The sequence below is a fragment of the Terrapene carolina genome, unplaced genomic scaffold, assembly GCF_002925995.2.
Source record: "Terrapene carolina triunguis isolate 2854851 unplaced genomic scaffold, T_m_triunguis-2.0 Scaffold66, whole genome shotgun sequence".
NCBI classification, from domain to species: Eukaryota; Metazoa; Chordata; order Testudines; family Emydidae; genus Terrapene; species Terrapene triunguis.
Window position 1 is genome coordinate 23,964,979 of NW_020664417.1, and position 25,996 is coordinate 23,990,974.

The window sequence follows — 25,996 nt, forward strand, 5'->3', positions numbered from 1 at the left end:
AAAACCCTTTGCTAGTACCATTATGTTAATTGTAATAACATGATCCTATTGCTAGTACAGCTGGTGCATTCATGTGCCTTTGGCATATTTTCCTCCTTTTATAAAAATTAAAATCTGCACTTCATTTAAATCAGTGGGTGGCAGTGACAGTAAATCCAGAATGTCATATCCTTTTACAGAACAGCTATTTTGCCAGATGCATGTCTTTTTTCCCAAATCAACACACCTTATAAAATCTAGTGCAACTATACTGCTGCACAAAGTGAACTCTTCCCAACCTTGGCTGCAAATTCCAGAAACCCATAAAGCATTGCTGACAACAAATGTGGTTATTTGCCCCTTGCTTTCATCTACAAACCTGTCTCTTAGAAGTGAACTGTAATGAGGTCTTTTCCACTTTTTTCATTTTTAAAGCTACTATTAAATATCTGGAACAATGGATTTTAGAAAGAGTTATAATGTTGTTGTTTTTTTAAAGTTACCAGAATAAGTATATTTCAACAGATCAAGATAATTTTCAAATTAAAAGCATAAAAATCTAAGATGACTCTATAGCCCTTTCTACATAGTGGGAGTAAAGCAGGGATAATCAGCAGTTATCAGTGCTGCCATCAATTTATTTTTGTAATAACGTGGAGGGCCCCAAATCAAAGTAAACAGTGTCTTGCCATTTTTGGGGTGAGGGTAGTGCAGGAAGGTTTTAAGAGTTGGGCAGGGGCTGTGTTGGAGTTTCTTGGCATGGTGCACTTGCGGATGGTTTGGCAATTTGGAAGACTGTTGGAGGTTTTTATCATTGGTGGGTTAAAGAAATTTTCATCACCAGGAAGGTGGACTTGGTATCTATCCATACCTATTCTTAAAGAGAAAGGAGGATTGGGTTGGGTGCCCTTATATGGGAGGCTGAAGAGAGAATCATAAAAAGATTGAAAAGGCATTTGTTTCGTTTTAGATTAACTGTGACTTACAGTCACTGTGGTTCTTTGCGATGTGATGCAGACATGCATCCCACTGAGGTATGTGTGCGCCCAGAGCACCGGAGCCAGAGAATTTTGCCTAGCACAGTGTTTCTCAAACTGGGGTTGCCGCTTGTGTAGGGAAAGCCTGTGGCGGGCCGGGCCGGTTTGTTTACCTGCCCCATCCGCAGGTCCAGCTGATCGCGGCTCCCACTGGCCGTGGTTCGCTGCTCCAGGCCAATGGGAGCTGCTGGAAGTGGCGCGGGCTGAGGGACTTACTGGCCGCCACTTCCAGCAGCCCCCATTGGCCTGCAGCAGCGATCCGCGGCCAGTGGGAGCCGCAATTGGCCGGACCTACGGACGTGGCAGGTAAACAAACCGGCCCGGCCTGCCGGGGCTTTCCCTACACAAGCGGCGACCCCAGTTTGAGAAACACTGGCCTAGCAGTTCCCATAAAGGGGTGGTGCTCATGCCTTGTGGCCATAGCCTCTCCCATGGCTATATAAGGAGGTGCCTCCCAGACCTCACTCAGTTCTTTCACACCTAATGCCAAGAGACTAGTCTGCAATGCAGAGGGAATGGAGGATGAGTCGTGGAATACACCTTAGCTTCACATCTCAAAGAACCACAGTTACCATCCTCTTTCTTCTTCTTTGAGTATATGTAGTCACGTATACCACTTAGGTGACTCACAAGCAGAACCACAGGAGGTGGGCTTCTGAGTCTACTTAAACAAGGACTGCAGGACTGCCTTCCCAAAGTCTGCATCTGCTTTGGATGCCATGATAATGGCATAACAGTTCATAAATGTACATATCAACGACCATGTGGCAGCCCTGCAATTATACAATATTGAGACGTTACTGAAGAATGCTATTGAAGTAGCTTGCACTCTCATAAAATGAACTCGCACCCAGAGAAAGGACGTAGTTGAAGCTGTGTCATATACGGTTTTGATGCAGGAAGTTATCCACTTAGAAAGCGTCTGTGAGAAGACTGCTTGCCCCTTCATACAGTCTGCATATGACACAAACAGATGAGATATAGTCCTGTACAAATGAAAGACTGGACATTGTCTGATGTCCAATGTGTGAAGACACTGCTCCTCCAGAGATGAATGCGGCTTAGGAAAAACCTTAGGCAAATATATCACCTGGTTTAAATGAAATTGAGAGACCACTTTAGACTCAAATTTTGGGTGTGGCCACAACATCACTTTGTCTTTGGAGAACTGTGTGTAAGGAGGCTCTGCCATCAAAGCCTGAAACTCACTCTCCTTGCAGATGTTATCACCACAAGGAATGCAGGTTTTTGAGGAGAGGGACAAGAGAGGAGAGGGACACGATCCCAAAGGCTTGAACGGAGGTCCACTAAGACCATGGTCCCACCGGTGGATGGAGACAAAGGATTCATTCAAGAATCTCACCACCAAGGCACGGGAAAACACTGATCTTCCACAAACGGTGGATAAACAGCTGAGATCACCACTAGATGCACCCTCAACGAGCTAAGCACAAGGCCTGATGACTGAACTTGCAGTTCATCTTTTAGATAGTTGCTAGCATTGGCTGTACTCCATGGGCCAATGATCACATTGAAAGACACTTCCATTTTCCAGAAGAGGACATCCTGGTAGAGGGTTATCTACTATTGATCAGGACCTATTGAACGGAGTCCAAACATCGCTCTTCCTCCTCATTCAACCAGGAAGCAGTCACGCTGTAAGATGGAAGGAGCTGAGCACGGGATACAAAGTGCGACCACGATTCTGTGTGAGCAGAGAAAGGATATGGGAGACTGAACTGACAGTGCAAGAAGGTCGGAAAACCAGTACTGCCTTAGCCATGTCGGGACAACGAGGATGGCGTTGGCCTAATCCACTTTCAGCTTAAGGATGAATGATTGGGATCAGAGGAAAAATGTACAGGAGAGCTGATTGCCAGTTAAGGTGAAAGGAATTGATCAGAGAGCCTGGATGGAGAACCTCTCAAGAGCAGGACAGATGACATTTCAAGTCTTCCCTTATAGCGAACAGGTCAATTGTCAGGATGTCCCACGTTACAAAGATGACTCGCAGGACACTTGGCTTCAGACACCACTTGTGATTAAGAGAAAAATTCCTGCTGAGATGGTCTGTGAGATGAGTCTGGATCCCGGGCAAGTGATCGGCTATTGGAATGATACAGTCTTCAGTGCACAACTGCCACAGCCTGATCACCTCTTGGCAGAGGGAGCACCCTTGTGTCTGCTCCCCCTTGACTGTTCACATAATACATTGTGGTGATACTGTCTGTAAGCATGTGAACTACTGAATCCTTGATGCAGCCTAGGAAAGCAAGATAGGCATTGTAGATGGCCCAAAGCTCCAGGACATTGATATGCAGAGAAGCTTCCTGCTCTGACCCCAGAGCCTGAACCTTCAGTGACCCCAGATATAGAGCTCTGCCAATCTGTGGATATACATTTTAGATCCACAGATATGTGCATCCATGGACCATTTTTGCAGATCGGATGTGGATACAAATCTTATATCGGCGCTGTACTCTACCCAGATGTGCTCCCCAACTTATCAAGGAGGTGTTGGTGACAATAGTGCTGGTTGGTAAGGGCCAGGCGAAGGAAATGCCTTGACATGCATTCCCGTGAACTGTCCACCTGTGCAAGGAGTCCAGGATCAAAGGAGGGAGGCGGACCAACCTGTCCAGGGGGTGAAGGGTTGGATAGTAAACAGTCCTGAGCCACATCTGAAGAGGACAAAGGTGCAACCTTGAAAATTGAATCACCTGTGTGCATACAGACATGTGGCCTAAGAACCTCAGGCACATGTGAACTGTTGTGGAAGGTTGAGACTGCAGACTGAGACAAAAGCGGAGAATTGTCTGGAAACAGTTGGTCAACAAAATGCTCTTAGACTCATGTAGTCTATTAGGACCCCAATAAACTCAATTTTCTGAGTTGGGACCAATGTTGACTTTTTGGTGATACTCAGATGGTCGAGTAAGCACGGTGTAATGCGTACGTGAGCAAGGACTTGTTCTCTGGACTTGCCGCTTAGTAGCTCGTCATCCAGATATGGGAAGACATGGATTCCCTTCTTCCTGAGGTATGCCGACAATACATTTGGTAACAACTTGGGGCGGGGGGAAGGGAGGGAGATCAGAAGACAGACTAAAAGGAACTGTGTACTGAAAATGGCAATTTGCCATGATGAACTGGAGAAATCTTCTGTGGCTCAGTAGAACTGCCATATATAAGTAAGAGTCCTGAAGGTCAAGAGCAGCAAACTAGTCATTCTGAGTCAACGTGGGGAGGACATCTGATAGATGACCATATGGAACTTCTTGTATTTGATATATTTGTTAAGGTTGAGGAGTTCAAGAATAGGCCTTAAATGTCTCTTGGATTTGGGTACCAGAAATAGATGTCTTGACCCCAGTGTTCTGGAGGAAATTCCTCCACTGCTCCCAAGGCCAATAAAGAGCGGATCAGTTTGATGAGCAGTATCTCATGAGTGGGACCTCAAAAAGGGACAGGAAGGGACGGTGAGGAGGAGGAATGGAGAGAATCGAATTGGCAAAGCCCAAACTGACGGTGCTTAGGACAGTTGTAATCAAGCCCCAAACATCGTAACAGAGCTACCCTTTCCCTGAATGGAAATGGGGGTAAAGGAAGTGATGACCAGACCATTGTTCTGGATCAAGGAGTCAAAATGGGCACTTGGGTGAGGGGGGTGGCTGTCAGAGGAGAGCGTTTTGACTGGCCGAACACTGGACCTGACTGTCTCCTCCTCTGGGATCTATGCCCCTTTTCTGGGGTAATCCCACTGTCTCAGGGGAGAAAAAGGCTGCCCAAAAGGTGTGTTGCAGATGGCATTGTTGCTGCTTTTGGCCACCAAAGCAGAGTCTCTGCAATAGTGGTGTGTACAAACCATAGGGTGGCCCTAGAATCTTTGAAGGAGGGGAGGGTTCCGTCCATATTGTCAGAAAATAACACCCTGCCATCAAAGAGCAAATCCTCTGCGTGGTGGGAGTGATGCCCAAACTCTACAGCCAGGATGCCCTTCTTATGGTCACTACAGAGGCCACAAGTCTGGCCAAAGCATCTGCTAAGTCCAGCCTGGACTGCAATGACGTCTTGGCCACTCACCAGCTTTCGGTGATAAACACCCAAACTTTCTCTCTGTAAATTTCAGGCAGCTGGTTCACAGACTTAGACATAGCTGTACAATTTACAAACCTGTACTTGGACAATGATGCTTGCTGGTTTGTCATCCGCATTTACAGGGAGGAGGAAATCTAAATCTTCCTGTCCATCCTTTTCAAGTCCTTGTCCTTAGGAGAGGACTTAAATCTGCCCGGCCAGACTCTACTATGCACTGCAGTTATGACTAGGGAATGTGGGGCCAGGTGGGAGTAAAAGCCCTCAAATCCCTACACTGGGACAAAATAGCATTTCTCTATGTGCTTTGCAGTGGGCGGTACTGAAGCAGGTGTGCTTCAAAGAAGGCTTTAGGATCCTATGGTTGATAGAAAGGGCTACTTCTCCCAGGAGCAGAAGGCTGCAAGATATCCAATAACTCTGCCTGAATGCCCAGGGAAGCAGCCACATGTTTCAAAAGGTCTGGAGAGTCCTTGAAATCTTCAGGTGTTGGAGGAGAGGAAGAGCCAGACACCGCTGAATCATCTGGGGAGGAAGAAGAGTCGGTTAACTGTGCCCATGCTGACTCCCATTCCTGGATTGGGGGAGCTGGAAGGAGTAGCTCCATGAAGGCTGCACGGGGAAGGCTCACTGGTGCCTGATCCTGCTGTGGGTCCACAGTTGCCACCACCAATCTGCCTGGTGATCTCTCCTTAGAGTGAGCTGAGAAGTGTGACCACCCCAACCAAGGAGCATCCCACGGATTCCACGGAGGATGCTAGGCATAAGGATAGGGTATGATGGCCAGTACCACTGGGCCAAGGGCCCCTGTCCCGACTGTGAGACAAGTGCCAATCCTTGTGCCCATAGTGCTCCATAAAGGGTCCCTGATATGAGTCAAGCGATAGAAAGCAAGAGGAGGAAGATCCCAACCTCAATGCCGAGGAGCCTCAAGTTTCTGGGGATAAAGGTGGAGACATACCTGAGGAAGTGATTAACTGGTTTGACTCATTCATTGCCCTAAACAAGGCAGGATCCAGTACCGATGATGGAAGCCATACTGCTAGCACCAAGTATGCTGCTACTGGCAGTGTTATCGACCCTGAAGTCAGCAGCAATAGTGAAGCAGCTGATGGTGCAGAAGTGGAGGGCTTTGAAAGCCACCACAGTCACATCTGCCATGCCAAATGCAACTGTGCCAAGAAGTTTTCCAATACCAAGGAGGTCCCTTGCTTAAGCCCGGTACTGGCCGTGCTTCCACAGACTGTGGAAGGGGACCATCGGTGTGCGGTACCAATTAGCCCAAGAGTTCAACTGCCCATCCAGCCAACAGGGCTGTAAATGATGTAGCTATGGCAAAGTCCTGAATGAAAGGAGAGGTTGGGATGGTAAGGCAGAGGTGGTCCATATCTGCCTGATATACTGCCAACATGCAAACAGTTGATGCCTTGTCGATATTGGACTCAACAGATGCCCCAAGGTCAGAACCGCAGTTGCTGGTACAGTGTCTCTGACCTCCCAACACGGTACTCCAGGGAGTGGTTAGAGACATTCCACATGCTGACACTTACCCATGCCGGTCCACGCTCTTCCTGGGGGGAGCAGAAGAGTCCCCAGGGGAACCGGAGTGGTCTTGGTTAGTCTTATGTAACCTTTTCCTCGGCGCTCTCCACGGGGATCTGCTCCTCCATTCAGAGAAGTGCTGGCTCCAGAGCACGAAATGCCAGCACTCTCAGAACCCGAGGGTTACCTCTGATCCGATGGCAAAGCAGCCACATGGCTTGTTTGGACAGGTGCTGCTTCAGGCGAAGGTCCCTATCCACCTGACTGGAGATGACCACAAGGCACTAAGCACACACACATCTAAGTGGAATACACGGCTGCATCTACTTGAAGAAGAATCTAGCATTTCCCAAATGTGGGACATGCATAAGAGATCAGAATTATTTTAAAACCTGAAACTCCTGTTTAACTATTTTCTGACAACTTTTTTTGGTATTAGTAATATACGGAATAAAGACCATACTTACCAATTATTTGATATTGTAAAGTTCCATTATTGCCAGCATCTATATCTACAGCTCGTGTGGTGTACACTATTGCAGGCTCTTGATTCTCAGGAATTTGAATCTCAGGGACAGGAAGGAGAAATTTAGGAGTATTGTCATTTTCATCCAGTACTTTGCAGATAACTCTTGCTGTGCTGGATAAAGAAGGGGTTCCACTGTCTCGAACCAGGACTGAGATGTAACACATAGAAAGGAAGCTTATATTAGTGATGTTAGTGTAATGATGAATCTTCATCAGTAATATCAAAATATTAGAGTCGATGTGCTATACAGAAAATAAGAGTACATGTGCTAATACAGCTGCTTTCTGTTCCTGAACATCATGCTACACCTATCTGAATAAGTCAAATTAAATTGAGAAAAGATAACACTGATGATAAGTGAACCCACACTCTCCACATCCCATTTTACATCCAACATCTCATACTGTTACCTTTTATGCTGAGAATCTCTTGAGTCTCCCTGTTGAGTGAGGCAGTTGTAATCACCTCTCCAGTATCGGAGTTTATCTGGAAAATCTCAAACCCATTTCCTGGTAAGATTTCATACTGAAGCAGGGAATTTATTCCTTAAAAACAGAAAGGAAAATCCAGTAAAATACAAAAAGTTCCAGTTGAAAAACCCACTCTCTGGACACTGCTTTATACTTTTTTTTCTGTGATCTTTAGTTTGTGGAAGGTGTTATGGATGAAATTAATGGAATAGCATTGTGTTTACAGAAAACTTATACAAAATGAGCTGAACACTTCACAGAATCAACGGAAACACATGGTCCCTGCCCTGATGAACCTATAATCTAGTTTTAGGTCTGACATGACTAGCATAGGTAATGTAGTAGAGAAGGATTGGAGTTAAGGAAAAAGGAGGACAAGAGCAACAAGATCATGCAGTAACTGAGTCTTGGCATATGCACATTTTAGCAGCTCAATAAAGTGTTTGTTTTTAAAATTATTAGTGAGTCACTTCTCATGTGCATCTCAGAAGCAGTGTGCCTAAAGGAACCTGTTCAGGAACCCATGATGACTTCAAGAGACAGGCATCAGTATCTTTACTTCAGTTGATCTTGCCAGGGAGGAATCTCCAAGATGAAATATTTGGTTTTGAAAAGCCTTCTGGGATTCCCAAAAGTGACTGTTTAAGACTTTTCCCTCCAATATAAGTTCCTATATAAATGCAGAGAATCCTCCAGCAAGTGACCCGTGCCCCACGCTGCAGAGGAAGGCGAAAAACTCCCAGGGCTTCTGCCAATCTGCCCTGGAGGAAAATTCCTTCTCCACCCCAAATATGGCGATCAGCTAAACCCTGAGCATGTGGAAAAGACTCATCAGCCAGCACCCAGGAAAGAATTCTCTGTAGTAATTCAGATCCCACCCCATCTAACATCCCATCACAGGCCATTGGGCATATTTAACAGTGATAGTCTAGATCAATTAATTGCCAAAATTAGCTATCCCATCATACCATCCCCCCCCATAACCTTATCAAGCTTAGTCTTGAATCCATATATGTCTTTTGCCCCCACTGCTCCCCTTGGAAGGCTGTTCCAGAATTTCACTCCTCTGATGGTTAGAAATCTTCGTCTTTAATTAATCTAAAATGGCATCCCCTCTTGTTGGTTCAGCAACTACTTGGTGAAGGAATCCATCAGCTATCACATCCAGGAAAAAAATCTGAGCCCTATTATTATTACTAGCACTTGTCCACCAGTCTATATCTGGGAAGTTAGTCTCCCATGATCACACAATTCCCATTAGTATTTACTTCATTAAAAACATTAAAGAGGTCTCTATCCATATCCAAATCAGATCCCGGTGGTCCATAGCACACCACAAGCACTGTCCCAGGGGAGGCTCTAATAGCTTTCTTCCCGAATGTGATTTTTGCCCAGACAGACTCTTATCCATTCCATTACTTCTTATTTCTTTACAGTACATTGATATACAATGTTACTCCACCACCTTTCATTTTATTTCTGTCTTTCCTAAACAACACATACCCTTCAATACCTGTACTCCAGGCATGACTACTATTCCACCATGTTTCTGTTATTCCTATAATATCTCGCTTCATCTCCTGCACCAGTAACTCTAGTTCCTCCATTTTGTTACCTAGGCTCCTCACATTGGTGTACAAACATCTTAATTTTTGCTGTTTGGCTTCACTCACATTCTTTACCCGATTAGGCACAGACATTCTACCGCTAGTATCACCTATTAGACTGGTATCTTCACTACCCTTCCTCCTTATGTCCATTCTCCTACCCACAGCTGTATCCTTTCTTACTTCGTTTTCTTCCCTCTCAATGTTAAAATCCGACATAGAGATTACCTGGACATCTCCCAACCAACTCCCCCAAATTCCTACTTTAAAGCTCTCTTAATCAGTTGTGACAGCTTCTATCCTAGAAGTCTATTTCCCTCCCTACTCAGGTGAAGTCCATCCCGAGAGAACAGTCCTCTGTCCACGAATGCCTCCCAGTGGTCATACATCCCAACATCCTCCTTATAGCACCACTGCCTGAGTCATCTGTTGATCATCATAATCTTGTCACACCTTTGTTGCCCTTCTCTAGGAACAGGCAGAATCCCACTGACGATCACCTGAGCCTCGATTTCCTTAAGCATCTTCCCCAGCCTGGCATAGTCTCCCTTGATATGTTCCAGTGAGAATCTAGCCATATCCTTTGTTCCCATATGAAGGACAATCAGTGGATTCTTTCCTGCTCCCATTAGGATCCTCTTCAGCCTCAGGTCCACATCCCGTATCTTAGCACCCGGCAGACAGCACACCCTTCTGTTCTCTGGGAAGTCTTTAAACCATGATTTGAGGACTTCAATAGCTTAGACATAGGTTAGGGATTGTGCAGGAAGTCAGACTAGATGATCATAATTGTCCCTTCTGACGTTAAAGTCTATGAGTCTATGAGTTTACAAGTATGAACTCCATACTATAGTCCTAATTAGTCCTTCGAACACCTTGATTGCTATTTAATGAGCTCATTATAACGTTGTCCTGTGTAATTCCTGATTATACATGCAGACATATCACTTGGCGTATAGTATGGGATCACTGCCATGTCTGGGTGTGTCTGGAACAGGGGTGGGCAAACTTTTCATCGGGGAATAGAAATTGTATGGCGGGCCATGAATGTTCACAAAATTGGGGTTGGGGTGCAGGAGGGGGTGCGGGCTCTGGGGTGGGGTTGGGGATGAGGAGTTTGGGGTGTAGGAGGGTGCTCTGGGCTAGGACTGAGGGGTTTGGAGGGCGGTAGGGGGATCAGGGCTGGGGCAGGGGTGCAGGAAGGGGTGCAGGTTCCAGCTGGGGGTGCGGGCTCGGGGGTGGGGCTGGGAATGAGAGGTTTGGGGTGTAGGAAGGTGCTCCGGGCTGGGATTGAGGGGTTTGGAGAGTGTCAGGGGGATCAGGGCTGGGGCAGGGGCATGGGGAGAGGCTCAGGAGGTGCAGGCTCCCAGTGACGCTTACCTCAAGCGGCTCCCGGAAGCAGGGGCTTGTCCTTCTCCAGCTCCTACGCAGAGGCATGGCCAGGCGGCTCTGCACGCTGCCCCATCTCCAGCTCCCATTGGAGCACATAGGAGCCGGAGTGGGGCCATGCCGCGGCTTCAGGAAGCCGTGTGGTGTGGCCCCCGACCCAGCGCCCCTGCCAGAGCGGGGCTGAGCGGCATGGTGCGGCTCGCAGGCCGGTTTAAAACGGCTCGTGGGCCACATCCAGCCCGCGGGCTGTAGTTTGCCCACCCCTGCTTTGGAGAATAAGGAGATTAGCAAAGGGAGGGATTATATTTCTTTTCAAAGCTGCCTGCCTCCTGTGTAGACGGATAAATCTGATTCCACATTCCTATCCATTATGGATTCAAAATAATTTCTCCCATTTTTCTTGTGGTTTCAATGCTCTCCTGAGAAAAGTATAACATCATTTCCATAATTGGTTATAGAGTAAGATCATTCACACTATTAACTTTAATGAGATTAATCCTACATTATACACCAAGGGCAACTTGCATTCATCTTGTACTATTGTGCAAGTATATTTCCAGCTTTTCACAAGTTGCAGTCGATCATTTTTCTGTTTTTTTTTAAACCAACAACAGACTATTAGTAGTTTAGGTACAGTTAATGCACCTGGAAAAGGTTGGAGTTCTTAGCAAATTCTGAAGCTATTTAGGCTCAAACACCCTGGACTTGATTCTGTTCTCACATACACCAGAGGAAATCAGGATAAACTCCATTTAGGGTGACCAAATGTCCCGCTTTTATAGGGACAGTCCCGATTTTTGGGTCTTTTTCTTATATAGGCTCCTATTACCCTCCACCCCCTGTCCTGATTTTTCACACTTGCTGTTTGGTCACCCTAACTCCATTAGAGTGGGAGCTGTATTCATGTAAACTCAGTGTGAGAGGAGAAAAAAAGGCCTGCCAGCCAAGGCCTTGTTTTTCTTTTTATTAGCCTTGTTGAAACAGATTCATACACCTTAATGAAGTTATTGTCATTTGATTAAGGGACTAACTACTGTAAATGGACTTGCTTCTTATTAATTCAAAGGGATAACATGTTCATTCACAATACAAGAAAAGTTGTGTAGGAGAAAGAGGATACATTAAATATACTCTTACATCTTTCTAGATAAGAGAAAAACCATGTAATGGAAAAGACAACCCTGGAGTAACCTCATACAAAATTAAAGGTCAACAACCCACGGCAGCCCTTCCCCATGCAAAGTATATCTTACCTAAATATAAAAGCATCACTGCAGCTCTAACTGTTTAGAAAATGGCTACATTAGCTGATACAAGTCGACTGCATGTAGCAATCATTAGCTACATCTGAAAGTACAAACACTGTAAATGGAGAAAGAAGATAACTGCTGAATTAGGGGTAGAGATGACATGAACTTGTGATGAAAGCCTGTGTCCTTTTGCAACTAAAGGCCTTGAATTAAGGCCTTCATGGACAGATTCTTCACAACGGTCATTACTTGTAGCCAAAGCTACAGACACATAGCTACCATAACAGTCAGCTAACCACATAAATGCACTATTAGAAATAAAATTTCTAACCTTTAAAATAAAAACCACAAGCTTCTATCCTTTGAGCTAGAGGACATTCTTGATTAATTGCCAGTGTGGGAATGCTTATAATATCCTCCCTTCAGGCCTCCAGCCACTGGACCGCAAGTCTATTAGAGGATGATAAACACTGACACTCTATCCAGGAGAGGGAAGTGGTGGTCATACATTCAGTGCATTACAATATCACACACCTGGCAGAACAAGTGACATATTTAGACTCTGGAGGTGCACTATTGACAGCTCTTGCTAAGGAAGCTTAAATGTTTCCATTCCAACCCCCCTTTTCCAGTTGCTTATAACTTTCTGAAACATTCCCTTTTTAACAGAATTTTTCTCTGCCCAAGTGGAATTATTTTTCTGGAAGTTTGAGTGGAACTTTGCTCCAACTACTGGTAAAAAAGGCTTGGAGCCCAACAAACCCACAATGAGGAAACACTTTTCCACCATTCAGAATCTCCCATCTGAAGAGTTTGTACTTCACTAGCCAGAGAAAAGTCAGGAGGATGGACAGCCAGGCTCCCCCATGCTCCCTCTTACTCTAACTCTTGGCTCCACAGTATCCTCTCTGTTGCAGAGCTCAGAAGCTCTACAGTAGGTGAGAAGTCTCTGTAGCTGCTCTCCTGCAGCATTCCTAAGCTGCAAAATGCTACTGCATCTTACAACTAATATGCAATGAATGAAGCAGGACTATTTACTGCACCTTATATTTACTACACACTTACTCATTCCATAAATCCCATATTCCTCGCTGTTACTCTTGACCACACACTCTCCTTTAGAACTCACATTGAGAAAACCAAAGCCAAAGTTACCATACAAAACAATGTTTTCAGCAAGCTGGTTACATCAAAGAGTGGTGCAGATCCATCCACACTGCGATCAACAGCACTTGCACTTTGCTACTCCTCTGATGAATATGCCTGTGCAGCGTGGGTACAACCCCCTAATACAAAGAAGCTAGACCCTATACTTAAGCCCACGCATGTCAACAGCCTCTATATCCTCGCAAGTATTGCTCCCCGATATACGCGGGAAAGTTGCTAGCAGAGTGCACAAAGCAATGCACAGATCCAAGACATCTTCTATATGATTTAATACTGATGCTTAGTTGCCTAAAGATATGACAAAATTTTCTTGCCACCATTAACCCCTTAACATTGTCACCCAAACAGGCAACGGTTCAATATGGCAAACAAGGGTAGATAATGTCCCTGTAGCCTGTGTGCTCTGGCCCCCACCAGTTGAACACCTACTACTCAGTGAAGAACAACTCTGGACTATAAGGTTTTGTCTTAATCAACTCCGCACAGTAGTTGGCCAGTCTAGAGATGCAATGATCAAGTGGGGCTACATCACTAACCTCAATACCTGTGACTACAACAGAGAGCCTCAAATATGAAGTTTCTCCTGCAATGCCAGCTGCTCGAGTGTGCATGCTCTTCCAGTGACCTGGCAGAGTGCAATGATCAGGCAATCACGTATGCATAGATGTGGTGGAAAGCAGTATGAGGACACGGCAAGAAGATTACTACACACTCTCTGGAAACAGGGACTTCTGAACAGGACTCCTCTGAGGACAAGGCACTGCTTCCCAGCTATAGTATTGAGTTCCTATACTTGAAGCAACTCTTTCTGCACATCAAAAGCCGAAAAAAAATCTCATCCAGGTTTATGGTATTGAGATCCCTATTAATACTCTGATTTTGTTTTCAGGATACTCACATTTGGAATTGCAGACAATAGTGAGCAGGAGCTTAAAGGCAGAACTTATTAGATACACATAGAGCTGGTTCAAAGCCCAAGATTTTTGCTATAAAGGGGGTTCCTCAACCCAAGTATCTTACCTAGTTGAAATATTCTGCAGATATCTTTGCTCTCATGTCTGAGAGCTTAGATTTGTGGGTTGTTTGTAGCATACACTCCTATTGGACCTGCAGGAAGCATGTGTCTCCAGACAGTTTTTGGGATGCAGCTTGAGGAACTCACAGGAAGCATACTCAGGAGAAACTGCTCAAAATTTAGGACAAGACAGCTCCCTGGGTGCAATGGCCCAGAAGAAGGAGACAACAGAGTTAGAGCTCCTGTGGGGCAGGTGGAGAGTCTACAGGAGCACAGGCCCTCTCATACAATGCAAGAGGTCTTCCTTCTGAGAGAAAAGGGGGCAGTCTGGGGTGCCAGTAGAAATGCAATGGCTGCTTGCCTAATGGTTAAAGGTCTCTTCCTGTGGTCCACTGGTGGGAGTTGGTGGAGCAGGATGTCCAATGGATGTCAAAATGAGTGGAAGTGGCCTCAGCTACTAATGCACAGTCTTTCATAACCGATACTTCAAAGTGGTGGTCAGACTGGAAGCCTGAGTCAAACACAAACTAATTTACAGCTGCATGCTTTTCCTTTTCTATAGGGAGAGAATCTACAAAGTGGGAGAACTAGTGAGGAAGAGAAGACTGGAAGGTGCAGTTGGCAGTAAACAGGACTCCTCCATGTGGCCAGTCAAGGAACACATGAGATGAAAAAAGAATCAGTGAAGGGAGGAAAGTAAGCCCTATATATAGGGCAAAGAAGTAACTTTGTGGATGTGAAATGTAGCTCTATCCACCGATGTAATTCAAAAAGCAAGGTGACAGCCCATACGCAAAAAATAATTGTGGCATTATTCTCAAATATATAAAAAAGCAAATAACATTTATTTCAACATGCTGTATGCTTATTTAACCACGTTGTATGTTTCCCCACCTTTTGGTTTTGGGTTTGACTAGTACTGCAATATACACGTAATATTGGGCCAAATTCTGATAATGTGAGAAAAAGCCCCAACAGAAGGACTGTGGTTACCAGAAAATCTGTTCAAAAATAACAGAACTAGAGGAAGGAACCTTCAGCCACAACATACTGATCCAACCCAATGCATCTATGCAGACAGCCTGCTGCTGGCTACTGTTTTATGCCACCCCTTATGCTTGGAATGTCCTTCCTATCTCATTTTCCCAAGCCTCCACTACCACCTCCTCATTCTAAATGCTCCCACAATTTTCACTTCTGCATTGCCCACAAGAAAGGAGTAAAAAATAATTACGGGGATTGGGTGGGGGTGGAGTTCAAGCAAATTTCCCATGCTTCTCTGCATCCTTCTTTTAGATTGTAAACTGTTCACATCAGGTATTGCCTTCACTTCTATATTGAGTACAGTGTTGAACATGCTGTTGGTGATTAACAAAAAATAAATAAAAATAATACTTTTTTGGGGCATGTGGTAAGGGGTGGACAGAGATACTGCTCAGCTGTTATGCTGGCTTTGGGCCATGTAGATTCACACCATGCATGGACCGGTGGGGTTACCTGCCTACTTCTTCCCTTCAGTGGTCTCCTAGGTACAGCTTGTGCACATATGTGGCACACATGGGCATGAAGAGTCCTTCCTACACAGTATCTCCACTGGTCTGTCCCCCTCAGACCTGCCTTTCACAATGATTGTGAGCACAGTAGTAGAATTGTAAATCTTGCTGAGTATAGAGGATGGTTTTGTTAACCAGCTCTTTAACAATTGTTTTTTAATGTAGCAAAGCATTATACTATACTGCAAAACATATGTGGAGGAAGAAAGCATGTGGTAAAGAGGAAGTGAGTATATGAGGAACCCTCTTCCTCATCCATTTTGTATGTCTCTGAAAAAAATATTAGTGTTATTAATTTTAAAAAATAAACAGTCTTCAGGTCCTCAATTTTTCATCATGTTACAAATCTGCAGCTGGCTTCTAGGTCAAGATTCCTTTTCTGTGCTATTACAACAAAAATCTAGGATGACAGTGCCCCTCTCTGGCCAGAAGAGATTAATGCACATTTGCTGGTTCCATTACTATAAAAGTATCTTTATCTAGTAAAGTAACTTTTAAACACTAGAAAATATTCTGCTGAGAAGGAATAGAAGTTGCAGATATTGACTTTAATAATGACTTTAACTTAGTTTACATTTATTTTAGTATTTCAAGTTTTGGGGAAAAAATCACTGACTGCCTTCCACATCAGTTTCCCACACAATTCTAGATCTACTTCTTTTAAGTGATGGTTTCCCAAAATTTAGCCCTGATTCTACGCTCACTGATATCAACTGAAGTTTTGTCATTCACTTCAAAAGCAGGAGAATCAAGTCCTTTGTAATAATATTCTTTCTTCAAGCACAGAGGATGAAATTCTGGCCTACTGAAGTCAATAGGGAGTTTTGCCATCGACTTCAATGGAACCAGGATTTCACCCTGAAAATATGCTCACAGCTAACCTAATGTAAACTTTTTTATATAAGGTGCTGGAGCAAAAGGCCCCTTCCTGGGAAAATCTGACATTTGGGAAGTATGTTTTAAAGGGACATTGCTACATAGCTTGAGGCAACATTTAGTTTTTCTGCCTTTTGTTTAAATAAATGTTCTCTCTAGCCCAGTATTAGTAGATATAATATGAAGCCTTTTAAATATAAATTTTTAATAAATTTAAACATTCCCCTTTAGTGTCTGCAACCCAAACACTGCAGCATTACGCTAGGGCATGAGAGCCAAAAATCGAACCTGACCAGACAAGTTTCAGCATCAAATCTAAGAACCCAATCCTCCAATGTGATCTGTGCAGATGGACCTCTGGACAGAATCCCTAGACTTCACTGGGGCTCCGCACATGTGGATCAGAATGCCTAAGTGAAATGCAAAGATTAAACAACATAAAGGATGACAAGATAAATTATAGTTTAAATAGTCTTTTGGTTTTAATTATTTAATGTGTTATTATTGAGTAATTTCTTTTTGTAGATTTTCATCTGGCAACATCACTTTACTCAGCTGTGGTAGTCTTCTACACTTTTTCTTTGCTGATTATTTATACTTTGGAATCTGGAAATGGGAAACAACCTACTGTATACAGTTTTGGTATTTGGTCTTGAATATTCAAAACTAGATTCTGATTTCAGCAAACGCTAAGCAAAACAAGAAAGACTATTTCTATTTTTCTCATTTTCCCTGGCTTGCTTGAATTTTCCATGGAGAAGAGTGAAACCTTACTGGGGAGTCCACCTTCATTCATAGGTTTAGAAATATGGAGTATGCCTACACTGCAATAAAAAATCCAGGCACCAAGTCTCAGAGCCCAAGTCAATTGACTTGGGCACATGGGGTTAAAAATTGCAGTGGAGATGTTTAGGCTTGGGCTAGAATCTGGGCTCTGAGACTGCCTCCACCACCTCCCACCCCCAGCCCCGAGGGTTTCAGAGGCTGGGCTCCAGCCCAGGCCCGAACGTCTACACAGCAATTTTTAGCCCCACAGCCCAAGACCAAATCAACTGACGTGGGTCAGCTGTGGCAATGCCACAGGTCTTTTAGTGCACTGTAGATGTATCCCTCGTGCTTTAGCTATTTTCACAATTTTCATTCAAAGGCAATACTGTAATCTGCCACCCATTTCTGCACACTCATCTGAGCAGCTATTTTACACTAGACATGTTAAACAGAGATTGGCCTGACTCAAACCCCAACTCTAAACACCCCCTATACTTTGGAAGTAGGTTCAGACTCTGAACCAAGAGCCAGATTTTGAAACTAAATCAGACCCAGCTACAAGTAATACTAGGTGGCTAACATATGTACAGACATTAGGAGCCAAGATCTGGTCATTAACATTATTTCCAGTATGAAAGTAATGGTTAAAATGATTGAAATTACCTGAATCTCTGTCTACAGCTTCTACCTTAATGACAAACTCTCCAGGATCTTGATTTTCACAAACTGCAGCTTCATACAATGGCTTTTGAAATACTGGCCTCTCATCATTTACATCAAGAATGCTTACAGTCAGCATCTGGGTTGCAGAGAGTGCCGGTCTGCCATCATCAAGAGCCATGATAGTCAAACTGTAGTATTCTTGACTCTCATGGTCCAAAGGAAAGGCTGTGGTTAGCAACCCTGTTATAAGGAAAAGAAAGGTCAAAAGGGCATTGTTTCATTACAACACTCCCCCCTTAGTACAGTAAATTACACTATCACAATAGTCAGTCACTATTCGTTTAATCTCTGCAGTCCAAGAGAAGCTCAAGTAGTGCAAATATTTATATGATCTCTTAATGTGCAATTCGCTCTGAAAATGTAAAACTCCGTAAATGTGGCATTGATTTCTATATCAAATGTGTTCACTTTACAAATAAGATGATTTTCTTCTATCTTCTGTAAAGCACTGTGATATCACAGCACCCTCTAGGCAGCCCTGCAAACTCAGCCTTGGGCTCCATATGTGAGTCAGGCTGTGTTTTTTCCTTGTATCATCACCACATGATAAAGATTCTACTAGACAAATTACGCCCTCAGTGACATACATGTAACCCCACTGCTTTCTTAATTCTGTGCTAAAGACTTTAGCACAGGGGTTCTCAACCTTTTTCTTTCTGAGATCCCACCACCATGCTATACAAACTCCACCACCCACCTGTGCCACAATTGTTTTTCTGTATATAAAAGCCAGGGCTGGCGTTAGGGGGTAGCAAGCAGGGCAATTGCCCGGGCCCCCATGAAGCTAAGTTGCTCAGGCTTTGGCTTCAGACCCAGGTGATGGGGCTTGGTGCCCTGGGCTGCAGTCCCGTGTGGCAGGGTTACAGCTTTCTGCCCTGATCCCTAGTGAGTCTAATGCTGGCCATACTTGGCAGACCCCCTGAAACCTGCTCACGGCCCCTCAGGGGGCCCTGGACCGCTGGTTGAGAACCGCTGCATTAGCACATTTCATTCATGTCTACACAGGGATAAAAAACCTGTGGCTAGCCTGGGTCAGCTCACTTGGGCTCATGGGGCTCAGGCTTCACGGCTGAAAAATCACAGTGTAGACATTCAGGCTTGGGCTGAAACTTGAGTTCTGGGACCCTCCACCCTTGCAGGGTCCCAGAGCTTGGGCTCTAGCCCAAGCCCAAATGTCTACACAGTGATTTTTAGCCATGCAGCCCAAACCCCACAAGCCCGAGTCAGCTGACCCAGGCCTATCACAGCGATACTGCGGGTCTTTTATCCCTGTGTAGAAGTACCCTATCGGCTTCCAGTGGAGTTGCACTGGTGTAATTGATTAGAACTAAGGGTTTGTCTTCACAAACAATTAGTTTGCAGTCAGATGGTGGGGGACTCCTCCTCACACTAGCCTGCCACATGCTCACTGTCCACATGCACCCTGCTGACGTGCATTAACAGTTCATTAATGTGCTTTGATCTAGTTGTTTCAAAAAGAACCAAACCAAAGCACTTTAGTGAACTGTTGATGCACATCGGCAAGGTCCACACAGTTAGACCCCGGCAGGCTGGGTAGAGTCACACCCCAGCTTGCCATGAACTAAAGTTCATGTAGACAAGCCCTTCGAAAACAACTGTGTTGGTGTACAAGAAAGAACAAAATCCAACTCACTATCTCTTATCTGCATTGTCTCTGTAGTGCTAACTCAGGAATAACATTTTGTCACTAAAGTCATCAGATGTGACTATGAATACAAAGAGGGATCTGAACTTAATAAAACGGTGCCATTTTTATGGTAATTGTTTTTTAAGCATACAAGTATACTTACATAGCCCTTTTTGGCTTTCTTTTGGTTTATTGGCCCTTTGTCGGATTTTTAAATTCATGAACAAAATGTGGGTCTTTCAAATAGTAACTACACAGGGCCTGTCTTCACTACGGAGGTAAGTCAACCTAAGTTACGCTACTACAGCTATGTGAATAACGTAGCTGGAGTTGGCGAAGCTTAGGTTGACTTACCCCGGTGTCTTCACTGCGCTGCATCGATGGGAGACGCTATCCAGTCGATTTTCCTTACTCTTCTTCGGGAGCTGAAGTACCAGGGTTGACCGGAGAGTGATCTGCCATCGAATTAGCAGGTCTTCACTAGCCCTGCTACATCGATTCCTGCTGTATTGATTGAAGACCAGCCCACAGTGGCCACTGTATTCCAAAACCCTCAAAGTACAATGAACTGCTAAATGGTATTAACACACACTCATATTGTTGCTTCCTCAGAATTGTGTATACTTTACTTTGTTTCTGTGTGTTCATTCATATTTTGCTTTCATTTTTTTCTCTGTTTAATTGAAAAGTAGGATTTGAAAGTCAGGTTTTAGTAAAGTATCTTTTTAACACTTATTCACCTTGAACTCTTAATCAGCACTTTTCCCAACCCTGAACTGTTCTACAGCTCTGAAAGTCTGTTTATAAGAACCATTAGCCTTGTGACACAGATACACTTTTCACGTATTGAAGTATTCACCAACTAGTATCCTCTCCCTTATGGAAAAAATAATTAAGCAAACTGATTAAACACACTAGTTGTTCAAGATTCACGAAATCTGTGCTTTCCTGGGATATTTCTTCTTCTGAATCTTTCTTTTTCCCCTTCCCTACAATTTTAGTTTTTCTTAAGTCACCCTCTAGCTGTAGTTTAAACTACTATGTAGTAGTTCCAAGCTCTGAGAAGGTCCTAGAGCAAGGTCTGGCAAGTATGTGTTGTCTCTCTTCGTTACACTCTCATTACCAAGAGGGAGGACACCTACTCTATTGCTTTCTGATGAATGATCCGTAGTGCTGTTCAACAGTTTGCTATAAAGGGGCCAATTCTGTATTGCTCATCATGCAGACAATAGGAAATGTTGTCCTATAAAACATATAGGATCAGGTCCAAAGGGAACTTTTTTTGTCCAGAGGACTTTACAGATGTTTGGTAAATGGTACAGAATATAAACTCCAAGTCCATATGCCAATGCCAGACAGTTTGTTGTATGTATAGTCTCTCTCTCTCTCTCTCTCTCATATAGGAAATGTGATGTTTATTCTACACCTGAGAGGGGTCTTTTTAATCTTTTTAAAAAATATTTATGTGCCCATGGTAGTAAAAGAGCAGTGTGAGAGAAATCTTTTTTTTGTTCCAGAAATTTGTCCCAAAGTTATGGGAGTTCCACAGACAAACAGTTAAGATACATGGGCCTGCAATCACAGAGAGGATTGGCAATGGGAGTATAAACCAAAAGTAAGTGGTAGCAACTATTTCCTGAAAAAGATGTACAACTGCACACCCCTTATAAAAAGAGAAAAATTGGATTCATGTTTGAAATGGACATGATATCAGTGTTACAGATCTTGTGCAGGAGACAGAGCTTTCCTGGGGGAACTAAGGGCCATTACAAATATCACCATCTTCCTCTGTAAGTACAAGGTGCCCTCCTTTTACCTTGCATTCTCTAATATAAAGCTGTGTGTGTATAAAACACATCTAAAACAAAACACTCCAATGCACACACTTCTCCCCTTAGAGAGAGGCTGAAAAAACAAAACTGTGACAGATGTTAGTCACACTGGTCAATGCACTCCTGAAAGGTGGGCAGATATTATGGTGATGAGCATAGCATAAGAATCTATAAAGAATATACAGTACCTGTGGTTTTATCTAACAGAAATGCTTTGTTTTCATTGCCTGAAAGAATGTGATATGTAACTTGTCCATTTCTTCCTTCATCTGGATCCTCCGCAATTACATGATGTACCAGAGAGCCTACCTCTGCATTCTCCATGACATAGGAAAGAGAGGAAGAAACAAAACTGGGACTGTTGTCATTAATGTCTAAAATGACAATTTTTGCTGTCAGGGAACCAAGTCTGCGCTCTGTCAAGTTTATTGCCTGATCTGATGCAGACACTGTCAGGACAACTGAGTGAGTGACCTCTCTGTCTAATGGAATTGCTGTGATCAAGGTGCCATATAAAGGGTGGATGAGAAATGGATTTTCACCAGAGTCACTCGTTTCTATGGAATACTGTACTCTGCTGTTCAGAAAACTGCCATCTCCATCTTTTGCATTGAATGTGTACACCAGAGTGCCAACAGGTACATTCTCCTGTATGCCAATCACTATGAAGTTATCCTGGAAATAAGGGGAGTGGTCATTTTGATCTTCTACATCAATACTGAGGAAAACGGTGTAGTTCTGTGGAGGATTCTTATTACAATCCTTCATGACAACTCTCAGAAGGAAGTGAGAAATTGTTTCATAGTCAAGTTCCTTGGAAAGAAACAGATCCCCTGTTGAACTATCTATTTCAAAATGATCATCATCCTCTTCTTCAGAGATACTAAAATGCAATTTTCTGTTGGTTTGCAGATAATGACCAGGCAACTTCACCGAGCTCAATATTTGTGCAGGTTTAAAATTCTCAGGTATGACAAAGTGCCTGACATCTTGAGAAAAGACAGATCTCCCTTTAGAAAATGGGATTACCTGAAACAAAAGCACAAAGACAGCAATATTTTTTCCATTGCTACTATTGGGATTTTTTGCAGTATAGTTTTTCTTTACTAATGAAGAGGCTCTAGTCATTTGCAGCTTGTTCATGCATAATTCCCATTAAGAGACATCAAGGACAGAACAGACTTCACAATTGTATACTTGTAACACAGGGAAAAGCATTAATCCCCCTTCTTCCCCTGCAATTTAACAAAAGTTAAAAATCAACCTTAGAAAATCCTCCAAGTCACTACCCAGATTTATCCTTCCAACCACCATTGCACTCAAGGTTGGAGCAGAGTAGGGAACAAGATGTAATCTCCCCTCCCCTGAATCTCATGAGCTCCACAAAGAGGCTCCATCCCCACTGCTCTCTCCCCGCAGCAGAGCTCCTCAATAGAGCTGAGATGGGAACATTTTTCAAAGTTTCAAATTCTAATGGGATGGCAAAACTGTTTCTCATCCAGTTTTACTCTGGAGCTGCCTTCCCTCCTGTGGCAGGGATGTGGTGTTGCCACAGAAATCACCATCCACAATTTAGTTTGCCAAATATGAATAGGCAATTGATTTTGTTGAGATTAGTTAAATTGTCCAAGAATTTCCTTCATCACAGATCACTGAAATGATCTCAGAATGGGAGAAACTCTTCAATAATTGAGCTGCATCAGCCTCATGATTGAGAAATATTTAGCGTATTCCTTAAAACTACCCAAAATTAACCTTCCTACTGGTAATATACGAACAATATTCTGGGTGATATTCAACCTATAATTAAGGGATTATAGAAGATCCCTGACAAAGTAGATCTACTGTGGTTCTGATGAACAGCGGGTGGGTAGCTACAGAGAGGGCACGAAGGTAGATTTAACACTCCCCATGCATGACAGAGCTGGTCTCTCTGACAGCTCCATACAGGCCAGCATGAGGAGTGTGGGCAGGCAGAGAAGGGGCATGGTATAGTAGGGAAATTGCATGTATTTTAAGTATTTTGTCTTCAGGATTTCTCTATTTTCAGTCTCTCTGTGTTTTCTTTTCACTTTGCCTACTCTCTGCTCCATTTTTAACTTTTTTATTGGATATTTTTCTTCTCTTATGTTCACAATCGCTTCCTAAAAGGACATGAACGTTGTAAATTGCACGTCAAACTTCTGAACCCGTAATAATGCAGTGGTTTCAAAATTAGCCAAAATGTGTTCACCCTCTAATTTCCTGGTTCAGTAGAACAATATCTAGACTAGAGAGAATTCTGATGAGAAGATATGCTCTTTATATCAAAATATATACTTTCAACATCTTTATCCTTTGGGTTTCTAAAAGATTAAAAAAAATAAACTGAAAATACAGTACCGGTTTTCCAATCCGTGCTAAACTAACAGGTACCTGGATGTTAACAACTGCATGTCCATGAAGAGGAGGAATTCCTTGGTCACTTGCAGTGACCAGTATTCTGTAGTTAGGTCTCCAATTATATGAAAGAGCTTCAGTTGTTCTTAACTCGCCATTGTTGGCATCAATCTGAAAGTGACCGAAACTATCTTCTACAGCAAAAAAAGAAATGAATTACTGTTAATATAAATGTTGAAGATACAGTATCACTTCCCCAAAGACACACCTTCCATAGTCACATATTACTGTACTTTGTAATTAACAATACAGAGCATGTCCCTGAGGTAAGAGAATCTGCAAGTCCCATTTACTTCTATGGGAGTTGTGGGGACTCCGCACCTCTGAGGATCAAGCTCATAATTAGGATGATCTGTTGTGAGCTCAATCGCAAGATGCCAATTCATGGGGATTACGAGGTATAAGGCACCCGCTTATTTCCATGACCAGGCTACCTACATTACTGGTTTGTGCATGAGGGGGAGATCAGCTCCCATAGGGCTGCTACTTACACAAGAGGGAAAGTGGACAGGGAGTGGATAGGCATGAGCAGAGAGTGGGTGGAGCCTTAGCAGCTGAACTATCATGGAGGGGGAAGTAAACTGAGACAGGTACAGGGCTGACTTACTTCCCACATGAAGCAAGGAGGAAGCAGGAACAGAATTGTGACTCTCAAAGTCTGATCTTCATCTAGGGCAGTGTAAATATGATGATCTAGCCTTGTATTTGCTTTGAATGGAACAATACACTTTGCATGTACTCTAAGGGAGTTAAAATCCTATGTGTATTTGCCCTAGAACAAAATAGGATAATAAGAAACTACCCTTTTACAGTTTATACAAAGAGTGGCTACATGGCCAATAACTGGTACATTCTCATTTAAATTATCACCAGTAGCCACTTCATATTAGTATTTATTCTAGACTGGAAAGGAAATGTTAATTAACAAGAGTATTGCTACACCACTCTATTTATGCATTCTCTCTCCCACTTGAAATAATGAAATTCCTAGAATGAAATAGCAGATTTCCTCCCCAATTTTACTAGAATGTGCAAAAAAATATTTAAAATACATAAGAATTTGGAAAATTCTAATTTATTTGTTATAAAAAATTCCCCCTTAAAATATTGTGTGTACAATATATTGCCACATGTATTTTTAATAAGGTGTACTTGTGTGTCAAATATAATTGCATAGCATAATAGCTGCTGTCATCCAGCCAGGAGACAATGGATGTGGTTTAATTAGGCTGCAACTTTATTCACCTAAAATATCTGGGAATACCTAAAAATACATTGCCCAGCGCAGGTCATCATCATTTCCTTAAAAATTTCCACATAATCCCCAACCTGGTCCCAGCCATCCTGTTGCTGGGACGCTGCTGTCCTCCCCTCACATGAGGGTTAAGGGGGCTATAAAAGGTGGGGGATCAGCTCCCCACTGTATCTGAAACAGGAGCCCCAACCCCCACTTCCTCAGCTCCGTTAAAGGATACTTTCCTTTCAATCCTTTTCCAATCCATTTTATCCAATAACCATATCCCTTCCATAATGAGTATCTGCACTGGAAATCTGGCACGTGTTTTAGGCACTAAGTTGCAACATTATAGCCTAGCCCCCCCAATCCTACTTCATTGGGTCCCAAATCCACTGTGGGGAAGGCAAACCCCTCCCCCCATCCCTCCTCAGCCAATCTGGCAGTGAGGGAAAAATTCCTTCTCAGCCCCCAAGGAAAAAGGGGCGACTAGCATAGTACCCACAGCACATCATGAAGGAACCCAGGCCTTTTCAGATTTCATGGGTGGGAGGGTGGATGCTGCCAACCTAAACCAGGTGAAAGAGGGCTTCAGGGGGGCTGCATGGGGTATAAATAAGTCCCCCTCATTCAGTCAGCAAGAAGGGCAGTGGCTCCCCTGACCTGGGTCAGCACCTCCTGCTCCAGCCCAGTATACCCCTGCCCCCTCTGCTACCAGTTACACAGGAAGCCCTTAAAGGGGCAAGAGCACCTTTTCTTCTGACCAAGGACCCATTTCATACAGCTGCAGTGAGCACATTCTAATAAGCTACTGTGGTAAAAACAAATCAAAGACAGATGTAG

The 25,996-nt window shown here is 43.6% G+C and overlaps 1 protein-coding gene across 1 annotated transcript in view; it reads right to left on the minus strand.

The window, feature by feature from the left end:
* DCHS2 (dachsous cadherin-related 2) overlaps positions 1-25,996 on the minus strand; it is a 238,094-nt gene that overhangs the window by 36,393 nt on the left and 175,705 nt on the right. The window contains exons 8-12 of the mRNA XM_024198243.3: positions 23,896-24,053; positions 21,669-22,509; positions 17,941-18,180; positions 7,593-7,727; positions 7,121-7,330 (exon numbers count right to left, since the gene is read on the minus strand). Of these exons, the coding sequence (XP_024054011.2) occupies positions 7,121-7,330; positions 7,593-7,727; positions 17,941-18,180; positions 21,669-22,509; positions 23,896-24,053 (1,584 nt within the window). The remainder of the gene's footprint in view (positions 1-7,120; positions 7,331-7,592; positions 7,728-17,940; positions 18,181-21,668; positions 22,510-23,895; positions 24,054-25,996) is intronic.